This window comes from Rhipicephalus sanguineus, chromosome 8 (genome assembly GCF_013339695.2).
Source record: "Rhipicephalus sanguineus isolate Rsan-2018 chromosome 8, BIME_Rsan_1.4, whole genome shotgun sequence".
Classification (NCBI taxonomy): Eukaryota; Metazoa; Arthropoda; class Arachnida; order Ixodida; family Ixodidae; genus Rhipicephalus; species Rhipicephalus sanguineus.
In genome coordinates this window covers 27,285,119-27,296,651 of record NC_051183.1, presented here as the reverse complement: position 1 = coordinate 27,296,651, position 11,533 = coordinate 27,285,119, and the positions used below count along the sequence as shown (strand labels likewise).

The window sequence follows — 11,533 nt, the reverse complement described above, 5'->3', positions numbered from 1 at the left end:
GTTAGATCGTAGAATGACTATAGCCTCGCTGCAAATAGAGCTAGGAAGACGGGGTTCTGGGTGTAGGTACATATACTACAAAAGCAGACTGCAGTAGTTTACTGTATCCTACGTCCCAGCTGAGCATAAGGAAACAGGGTGACGTCACTCGCTACGCGCGCGCGTAGTCCTGCGTGGTTCCCTCCGCTCTTGTGGCGGCGCTCGCTGGCACCAGCTGCACCTGCGAACGCTCCGCACTGCTCACGTCACGTGCGCGTCGTGACGTCAGTTGGTGCGGGAAGCTCAAGACGCATTGTCACGTGCTTTTTTCTTTTTATATGCACGTTTTCTCGCTTACAAAGCGTGTTTTCGTGGCAAGGGAATAGTATCATTGTTGGGGTTTTACGTACCAAAACCACGATATGATTATCGCGGACGCCGGTTCCGGAAATTTCGACCTTCCTGGGGTTCTTTAATGTGAACCTAAATAGAAGTACACTGGCCTCTAGTATTTCGCCTCCACTTAAATGCGGCCGCCGCGACGGCAATTGAAAGTGCCTTTAGTATTTTAAGTGGGTAACTTACTAACACGAGAAAAACGTTTTTTAGTATCCCTTTAAAGGGACACTAAAGAGCAAAACGATTTTTCTCGCATTAGCAAAGTAGTCTTCCACGATACCAAAAACACCACGCTTGCTGCGAGAAGACGCTTAATAAGCGAGAAAACGCGCAAAAAGAAGATACAGGTGGCGACGCCACCTTGGAATTCCCGCACCATTTGCCGTGACGTCACATATTTTTGACGGCGCCTGCTTGGGCCTACGTAGTTCCTAATCGGTTAAATCGAAGTACATTGTCCTCTGAGGGGGTCAGAGCCTTGACATAACGAGTTTGTGGAAATTTCGTCGAGCCAGTGGCGCCAAAATACGTTAAATGCTCTTTGAAGTCTTTTACGTCACGAATTACATAGTTCGGCGCAGAATTTAAAAATGAATCTTTGAACTTGGTTTTCTCCTCTAATAATAAACCTATGGTGGTGAAATAAACTACACAAGAGTTCTCCGAGCACACTTTATCAATCTAAACCAATTCATTGCTTCTCTTTAGTGTCCCTTTAAAACTCAGCATCATTGGGGTGTAGGTATTTTACGAAAAAACAAAAAAAAAAAAAACGAGTGAACAGCCTCAATATTTTAACAACTTCACGGCTGAATAAATGGTGATTGGTTTTTCCCATTACCGCTGCAGTGGAACGCTAGAGCTGACTGCGTTCTCCAGAGCAAAGTAATGGGATTTACGAAAAAAAAAAAAGAATACCGGATTACAGGACAACAGTATCTTTTTATTAGCAACAAATATAGCCATCTAGAAAGCATGATAATTATTCAATGCCTCTTCCCACCGTCCTCTATCCTTCTTGCATCAGTGTCTACGTTCATCTTGAAGTTTTGCACGAGAAGCATGTTTCTACCGTCTGTGCAGCTGCAGTGATGGTAGAAGGCGCTGGTGCTGGTATGACTGCTTGTTTGCAAACATTGATATCAACAGCATCGAGACCCTGCAAATGAGAGTAACAGAAGAAGTCAGAAACAGTCAAGGATAAAGATAGCTTTGTGATCCGAACTCAATACAGCAAAATGTGTTACTGATACAGCTTATGTTAACACAATAATATCCGCAGGGTTCTACGTGTGAAAACCGTAGAACCCTGGATTACTAGGCATGCCGTAGTCGAGAGCTCTGGAAATTTCGGCCATCTGGTGTTCTTTAACGCGCGCTGACATAGCACAGTACACGGGCTTCTAGCAATTCGCTCACATCGAAAGTGCGGTCGACAGCCTGCGGCCAGAATCGAACCAGCAGCCATAGGTTCAGCAGACTGCCACCGTTACCACTGTGCGACAGAGGTGGACGCTCATGTTAATATTTAGCGATGTCTATTGATGAATCGGACATTCGGGTTCCTGAAGGCGATACGATAACACGTTAGCGACTTTCAGGTTTGGCCTTCGGCCTTTGACAATAAAGGTGGATACACACTTCGCGGTAGTATACATGTGAGCTGCACGAATTTTAAGGCAAAAGTCTTACAGCTTCATGTGTTTTAAAATGCGGCCCCGCCGGCGTGAACACTCATAGCACCAAAAAGTCACGTGTCGTGGAAAACCGCATATATCCCGTGCGGCAATTAATGTTAAAGGTGAATCAAAGGGCAATGAAGGTGAACTGAAGGGAGTCAAATGTGAACTGAGGTGAACTAACAATGCCTGTAATGTTGGAGTGAATTAAGGTGAATCAAACGTTAACGGCGAATTCAGGTGAGTTAAAGCTTCAAGTTAAGCTGAATTAACAATTAATCAAATGTTTAAGTTAATTAAGGTGAGCTTCAGACGAATCAAACAGGAATCGAATGTTAAAGCGAATTAAGGTGAGTATAAGGGGATATAAAGGTGATTTTAACAATGAAACAAGAGTGAGAGCATAGGCTGTCACCTCTTCCCTCCTTAGCGTGAATGAGGCTGTCCGTTTATTGAATCAGAGTTTTGCTGTCCAATCAAGGCAGAAGATGAGGGGAAGATCGAAGTTTAAAGTGATTAGAAATTGTCGAACAGGGAACGTTTCTGAGCCATTGCTTCGACAGCGTGACTTGAAGAATAAAAGTTCCGTTGCCGAAATGTTCTTTCCAGCAACGCTCATTGTTCGAATACTTCGCATCATTGTTACGTCTATATTATTCTGTCAATTCAAAGCGAAATGACTCTGTCTATGTGAGCTGTCTCGGTGTAGTTTTTTTGTATTTCGTTTTTAAGAAATACAGTCACCAGGAACCACTTACAGAAACGGTAACTTCTACTGCATTCATGTCGCATTGAAATGCGATGCCCCGTTTTGTCTTGATCAGCAAACCGGACACATAACGTGTTCATCCTCAGATGTAAAGAACGCATCCCGCACTTCAATGATGCTCGCAGCTGAAAAAAAAAAAAAGCAGGAATCTTGAACTTCGTGGTTCTGAGCAAAAGAGAATAAGAAAATATATTTACTTAATTTCCTAATAATTTACCAAAATTGTTTTTCACAAAGCCCAGGAGTCATATCCAAACACCATAGCATTGGTGACCCCTGATCAAACAATCTCAGTGTTGCCGTCAAAATAAGCAACAAATTTAAAGTACTTCCCAAACACAGTTCACCGACTTGAAGTACAATAATAATCGTATTATTATTTTTTACGTGAAGCACACGTACACGATGAATAAGCAGTGGATTATAGAAAGAGCAGGCTGAAAACTGCCGTTGAGAAGGGCACAACGTGAGCCTGTTCTTTAGGATGTAATGGAAATAACGGTTTACTATTTTCTGTAGCGCCTTTCTCAGCTGACGAATATTTTTACAAGCGTTAACGAGAAACTACATGAGTAATTAAGGTACTGTAGGTAATAACAATCGTACCTTATACAGTCCTGCATTTCGTAAGCTCAAAAGTTTTAGCACAGCACAAAAACAAACAAAGTGCACACTTTTAATGTAGTTCGCTCAATATTTATCACAAATATTAGTGTCTCAAATAATAATATGGTAATATCATACCATGTTGCAGAATTCATGTTGCTTCTTTGCTGCTGCTTTCCTTCCTTCGTAGCTGGCTTCAGGTCAATATTGCACGTTAACCGCTTCTTCTGGCCATCAGCGTCATGCTGACTGCTCTTCCAGCTCTCGCATGCAACGCACTCACGTCGCATACGCTGTTGGAAACTGTTCGTAGAAGTTGACGAAACCTTGGTAACTCTCAGCGACTCGGTCAACCTGCAGAAAAGGCAAGACATTGACACTAATAATAAGTATAACTGAATCCCACTTTCTGCTTTGGAAATATTAAGCAGAACGGAAAGGCGAGCTAGTCGGTAATGATTCATTTTTGTATAACAGAAGCGCAAGGAGGACAATGACAAGAAAGTGCACAACACGAGCGCTTGTATCCGAATTACATCTTAATTACATTCAGATGGCATCTGAATGCATTTTCGTGGCGATTGCACGTGGGCACGGGGTATTGCCTCGTATTTGAGCAAATATCCTTACTATCGCTTCGATACGGAGGTGGTTGTAACACATAGCCGATGATGACTGAGGGGCGCGAGAAAACGGCACACAACGAAAAGAAGTACACGGGACGTTGTGTGCCGTTTTCTCGCGCCCCTCAGTCATCATGAACAAATACCAACTCGCCCAACTTTTTACCGTACATGGCCGATACCGTGCCCAGGATAAAACGTGAATAATTTTATTTAAATTTGTACTTGGCAATTTTTATTTGCGTTTTTGTTAATAATATTTAAATGTCTTGCAATTCATTTGCATGCTGCCGAGTCCTGATAAGGGAATGTTCTATGCTATGAAAGTCGTATTCCAAAAGGACGGAATAATATTATGATTTTAGAACTGTGGATGAAATTGTCATTTTTTCATCCTCGAAAATAGTACAGCTTCGTTTCCGGTTACTTTCACGGCGGCTTTCTTCATTAGAAAAGTTTTTCCCTCAGTATTGGAACTGGTAATGCACGGATCTATCTTGCACTGAATTTCGGTCTTTTCCCTGGTACTAATCACTCAGCATGATTGATCATGATTCAAGGAATCTTAGCAGAACACGTACACTTTGGGTCAACATAGTCTCACCTTAGCAATACTGGAGTTTATGACGAGGTAGACACGTGGGTTAACTTATAGTGTTCGAACATATGCTGCGTGGGTTAAAGCTAATGTACCCTAGGGTGAAGACATAAGAAGAAGTCCCCAGGTCAAAACATTTTAACCGGCTTGAGGCAGCAGTTTTCCAGCCACATTTGACTAACTAAACTATACTAAGAAAACGCATAACCATTCAATGTGGACCATAAAAAAGAGTCACCTCCCAAGCATTGTGTACAGGACGGTCAACCAGCGAAGCTGATACGTGCTGCCTATGCGTTTGTCACGAGCTGGGATCTACAGAAGTGTACTATCATCACATTTAAGATCATATATCTCCATCACCACATTTAAGATATGCGTGCTTGAAACTGTGCATTTGGTTACGTTAGATTAAAGGATATTAAAGCACGTAAAGGTCTTTATGGGTAGCGATTCACGCTGTGGTGGGTATCATCCCTAGCTATATATGCCGACAAAACCTCAAGAGGAACTACTGCAAGCGCGGAGACTCTTCGAGGTTGCCTATGCTGTCATTGCTTCTCAGTTATAGTTTCTGCGCACTCACGGACCGCCACATTTTTCCACATCCTAGCCACACAGAGTTTCGCTGTAACATTTCCACAATGCTGGATTTTTTTCTTAGCCATCGTTTAAGCTCTCACAGCTAACAGAGAAGAAAAGTTCTCACGTTTTCTAGATTTATCCACCGTTGCTGGTCACAAGAAGGTTCACTTCCCTTGTGTTTCGTCATTGGCGGCTCACTTTTAAGTGGTTCCGCAACCTCCACTGTGTTTGGCACTGGAACCACTGTAACTCCAGCATCTTCATCGGCCTTGTCGAGGAGATCTTGAAGAGCATATATGTACTCGATTGCCTTGTGCAATGTCTTGACCTGTAGAGAAATAACAACAAAAGGGCAGGCATAGATTAGACGAACGCCACACAGCCTGTTCTTTTCACACGGCGTCAAGAGAAAACTGACGAAAAAGGAAAGATGGTTCCAGCCTATCGTACCAATTACATGCTCCAACGATTTCATGTAATGCATTATGGTAACTCTCAGTGACCTGTGCTAACTCTTTTAATGACATCTCTTCATTATCTAAAGATATCCTTTATCATGTTTTTCACGCAGCTTCGGCAAGGATAGCTCTGAAAGTTCTTACAAGCTTGTGTTGCTCTCATTTCTGTTCGAGTTCTTCACTAATGACACTCCATTTTGGGTCGCGTACACGGACAAAAAACGCGTAGAAAAACAATTTTCGGCTCCCCTCGTCCACGCCGACGCCTCTTTTACAAGTGACATGATATTCGGTGGCGGCACTTCCCACCGGTCTCTCCGTAACACGCGTCTCTCCGTAGCGACGCATGATGACTCTCGAAAATAGGTCTAAATATGCAGAAAGCAAACACACTTTCAAAGAGGTGTTCTCAGAAATTGCTTTCTTCCTACGGTGCGAGGAAATGTTCACCCACCTTAGACAGTCTCTTGGCCCTGTTTTCGATTGGCACACACTTGCGTAGCCTGCAGAAGGCGCTGTTCACCGCTTGCACCCTCCGACGCTCGCGGGCGTTCCTGCGGGCCACCAGGTGGGGTGGTTTCTCTCGGTGCGAAGAAGACACCCGCTTGACTCCACCACCGCAAGAGCCGGACCCGGCTGCTGCCGTCGACGTGGAAGAGACCACGACAGCGGTGGGATCTGCGTCGCTGCCAGTGACGCCCGTTGTGGCGGAGAAGTGATTCTTGATGGGAACGAGGTCAGCCACCGTCCTCACTGCCTCCCTTGGTCGGAGAGTCCGACTCGAGCTGTGACTCCCAACTGGAAGAGTTGTCGGGCGATGGGGTTTCCGGGTTGAAACCGCGGCTTCCATGGCTGGGAAAAGATAAGGCAGAAGGTTCAGAGCAATACAGATGCTTGAAGCGACGAAAAATCTTTGTACTAGGGGTGTCCATGGAGCCTACGAAGTGGTCTTCCAGGCAGCGACTCTTGCTGCCTTGAAGAAGCCAAGCCCCATTCTCGAAACGTCCGCTTCAGCGAACATCGGTGTTCAAGGATTTTCATGGGAAAAGGCAAGTGACACTTGAGTGCGTGAATAGATATTGACATGCAGCTTATAGTCATTGTGTAGAGATTGAAGACACTGTTTCTGTTATAACAGTGGATAGCCAGGACGTAGCGATTACTAGCCGACATTAGCCACACTATTGCCAACATTAAACAGTTCTAACGAGTGCTGGTTATTAAGCAGGTAAGTGTGGTAGTCACGTGACTGAGCGAAACGCTGCGTTTAACTCCACTGTCTTCGGGATTTGTCCATATCTGCGATCAGAAATTGTACATCGTAACCCCGTTAACAAATGCGGGTGCAAGAAGCGAAAGAAGACATCGTCTTGAGCGTGCCGGAGGAGCTGCTACATATTCAACAACAACAACAACAACAACAACAACAACAACAACAACAACACAACAACAACAACATTGTCCTGGCGTGCTTCTCTGTGCTCTATGCTATGAGAAGCTGAGAGTGGCACAGACCTCAGAGTCAATGGAGCCGACAGTACATTTACGATAAAACTCCACTGGACGGGGATGTTTAAATACGGTTTTGTATGGACGCAGAATGTTCGCAAAGTGCTCACTGCGCTCCATTAGGCGGAGTTTATCCTGCGGAAAACTGCGAGATAAATTTTATGCTGCCATAACTGCAGCAAGCAACTACTCGACCCAAATTCATATTCAAAGTATGTTTCTTTCATTGCTGAATCGGCTGCAATCGCATATTGCGAAACAGGCAATAAACGAACTTTTGTAATAATCTCGATCAATGGACTAAATCCACAATAATGAAAGCAGCAAGCAAATTAATTTAACTGATTCATTTATTAAACTGCCTTTTCAAGTATTTTTGCTCCACTGATGTCCTGGCACTTAAGTGTGTATATAGCTTTTCTTTTATGTGGTACTTTCTTCTAGTGTTGTTCTTCTTATGTTCTGGTGGGTTCATTATTCTCGGCTATCCTTTTATTGATATATCATGTTAGAATCTTTCTTAGTAAACGCTACACAAGCAGGTTTTATAAATTAATTCAAAATTACCAATTTTACTGACAAATTCGCATAGAAACAGCTCAGCATTTTTACGCCCAACTTTTTTAAGCCCAGCCGTAGCTCTCATTTGAATATGCTCTCTGTGAAGAACGACTTCTGATGGAATGTGAAGTTGCTGCCTTTGGTTGCTTCGCAATTAAACTATTTTTCGTTAATACCCATGAAACACTGCTCTCTGAACTCGCCCTATTAGGAAAGTTTGCTGCTACATACAATCACTAAAACCCACGGGGAAGAAGGAAAAAAAAATGTTCGACCTGTACTCAGACACCATGCTTCCCTGCAGGACATCATCCGTTGCTACGTCACAGAGTGCATAACCGAAGCCCACACCGGGCACCGTCCGTTCCCACGCTGGACATGCCTTCTTCTCACCGCGTTTCCCACGGCTGTGGCCTAAGCTAATGGTCAAGTGTCGTCTCCTTCGAACTGCAGGGTGCCCTGACTTGCCCGCCGGCGGCATCAGTTCCTTTCGGTTCCATAAAACAAACAACGTACACGCCACGTCCAGCTTGCATCTAATCACTTTCGCTTATTTCCCTCGCGGGCCGATGAAGCTCTTCCGATAACCGGTGCGCACCCTCACCCCTCGTGTCGTCTTGCCTAATCGTGGACTTAAATCTCCGAGCGATCGCCACCTATCGCTAGAGGGAAACCACGGACAAGTTGTGAAAGTGCATCGAGTCCCTTTCTCACGGCTCATGTGCGAAGAGTGCGAGGAGAGTCTTCGATGTTCTTTAAGAACGTTCCCGACTTCCGTTTCTCCCACGGTATAACTGACTTGGCCTTGATACATTATAACCACTACCCATCAATGTGCATGCCGCATGTCGCACAGGTTGACAGGATTATATATATTCGTGTTTATGTTCTTTTCTCGCGTATCATGTGTTTAAAACTGAGCGTTTAGAACGCCGCGGTGTTACAGTGGTAACGGTGATCGGCCGCTGACCCGAAGGTCGCGGGTTCGATCCTGGCCGCGGCGGTCGTATCTCGATGGGGACGAAGTGCTAGAGGCCCGTGTAGTGTGCGATGTGAGTGCACGTTAGAGAACACCAGAAGGTCGAAATTTCAGAGCCCTCCATTACGGCTTGCCTCCTAATCGTCTCGTGGTTTCGGCACGTAAAATCCAATCAATTGCTGTAAACTGGGCGATTCACTGATATGCACTAAACGATATAAAAACTCCAGAGCAATATTCATGCCACATGCACGTTACCGCATGTACTACGTTATACGTTCATGCCGCATGTAGTAACGTTACTGTTCAGTGCCTTCTTGTTTCTGTGTGCTTCTTATGAGGTGTGTTTAAAAATGGAGTGTCGAACTGATTATACGGAATGATATCGAACGTATTTTTTTTACTCTTGCCTTTACATTCTTTCCTTCTACGTGAAAAGGACTAGCCGGTGCCATCTAAAGGCACTTGCATCTTCTAAACACCACATGTTAAAGCTTACACCTCAAGGATGTTAAGTTTTCAATGCTGTTGAATGCTGCTGACGAGGGTGACAGCTGCAGTAAGTTACTGATTGATTGATTGATTGATTGATTGATTGATTGATTGATTGATTGATTGATTGATTGATTGATTGATTGATTGATTGATTGATTGATTGAAGCATAATGCCTCGAAGCTGCAGTGCTTTTAAGTTCGCTTCTAAAGACAAACTGAAGAAAAACGATTTTCTCGAAAACAGGGATTAACCATGAACTTAATCCAACTCACACAATTTTCTATCCTCATTCAATACAGGTGGTGACGCTGCCAATATACATATATACAACACATACATATAATACATCTGTTTTTGTAATCTGCTTTTATTTACATATAATACATCTGCATCAGCCTATGAACAAAAAGGGAATTTTTTCGGGGTGCTCGTTTATTTTTCAGTCACAACCAAGGGAATCCAACCGACAGTTAGGCCAAGGAAAGCATATCGGACGTTAAGTGGTTTCTTTAACTGCAGTGTAGTCATTGTAACGTAAATTTAGATAAATTAAAAGTGCACGAAAAAGCACCCTTTAAGTCGGTGGGATCCGAACCCCCAACTTTCGAATTCGCCTGTGCTGACTGATTGTTTGCTGAGATAGCAGTGACATGAATACTCCTTGAGCTCGTTAAGGAAAAGTTACAGTTACATTAATAATTGGCAATTACGAATTCGCAGGATGAAGTAACTGGAGCTGCAGAGTGCTAGCCAGATGCAATTTTGCTGAGCTCATTCTGAGAAGATTCACTGGATCGCCCCCACTTAAAGTGCATGTGTAAGACGAGCGCCTTGACGAGTACTTATCGCCATCGCCTGCAGCGGCAGTTTGGGCTGACTGTACAAGGAATACCGCAAGGCCAACATGCGGGGGCAATTAACCCTCTAGAAATCGATCTTCGCCAAGGTCGCGAGGCTGCTCTAAGGGCAGCAACGTTTTCCTGCTAGTTAGGTCGATTTCTACGAACTTTTCGCGAGGTAGGACCTGTACTTAGTCATGTAATATCGAACTTGTCATTTTTGCTGAGTTCCATACTCTATATTGTCATTAAATCGAAGAAAAGTTATTCGTAACATAAATTTGCGTTTTTGACACAATGCAGCGGAATTCTAGTTATGCTCGGGTCCGCCTAGTTGGTACAGTGCACGGTTACAGAGTTCGGCTGTTGACGCGAAGATCGCAAGTTCGATCTCAGCCACATTTCGATGGAAGTTAAATCGTAGAGGCCCGTGTGCTGTGCGATGTCAGTGGACGTTAATGAGCACCAGATGGTCCAAATTTCCGAAGCTCTCCAGTACGGTGTGGCTCATTATCATATCGTGGTTTTGACGTGTAAAACCCTAGATATTATTGTTTTAGATATGCACTGTTCACTAAAACAGTCACTAAATACTTATCTATGATTGAAGATTTCTTTAACTAAATTCACAGTTCACTCATTTAATTTCTACAGCTTCCTTTCGTTGTGAATCGCATGTTCCCCAATACGAGCGTTTTCAACAGACTTAAGCTACACCGTTCTGCAGGTCGTTTAAGCTTGGTTTTCGACTAAGTTCGTTTCGTACTAAAGATCGCAAGATTGGCCTAGGTAGCGTCGCTCTGTCGTAGTTCCGCTTCGTCATCTGTATCTGGTTTCTCCAGCTATGGCGATTACTGATACTCAGTAGTTCTCAACTCGTTGCTAGACCAACGTTTGATAATCTCTCAAGTGAACCACGTTCGTTGAAAAGGCACGCCAGAACTGCAAGGCTTAAACATACGTCTTCTGAATTCAACCATACGTGTACAGGAAGAAGTGTGCTAAAAGCATGAGTAACAAATACCTCGCACAAAATCCAGGCATCGCAGAGAGAGGCGTCGCTGACCAGACAGCCGCCAGTTGGTGACTGTAGTAAGCCGAAGAAACCATCTCATCGCTCGAGGCAGGGCTGGGCAGCAGGGCTTCCATGTTCCGAGACTGCGCAATCGAATCCGAACGGAGGTGTGACGGTGTGACTTCGCCCGGAGGGCCACTCTCGCTTTTTCCCCTTTTAGGGAGGGCAACCCTGAGCTCCGCACTGGGAGAGGAGGATGAGAGAAGAGAGAGAGCGAGTGGTTGTGACGTCACAACCAATGACGGGAGAGCGCGCTCGCGGCGCCGGCTCTCCTCGCCAACCGGCGTCTTTCCTCTTCCCCCAAGCCCGACCGGATCGCCGTACGGGTAAAACCTGTAAAAAACGAACAAGCAGCTCATGGGAACGGCGTATTGCTCC

General features: G+C 44.5%; 1 protein-coding gene across 1 annotated transcript; it reads right to left on the bottom strand.

The window, feature by feature from the left end:
* Positions 1-1,311: 1,311 nt before the first annotated feature.
* On the bottom strand, positions 1,312-11,290 carry LOC119401583 (achaete-scute complex protein T4). Its single transcript, XM_037668488.2, has 6 exons — positions 11,105-11,290; positions 6,151-6,548; positions 5,363-5,566; positions 3,571-3,786; positions 2,816-2,951; positions 1,312-1,537 (listed from the first exon to the last, which is right to left on the bottom strand). The coding sequence occupies exons 1-4, from the start codon at positions 11,193-11,195 to the stop codon at positions 3,712-3,714; spliced, it is 768 nt and encodes a 255-aa protein (XP_037524416.1). The 5' UTR covers positions 11,196-11,290; the 3' UTR covers positions 1,312-1,537; positions 2,816-2,951; positions 3,571-3,711.
* Between the last annotated feature and the right edge of the window lie 243 nt (positions 11,291-11,533).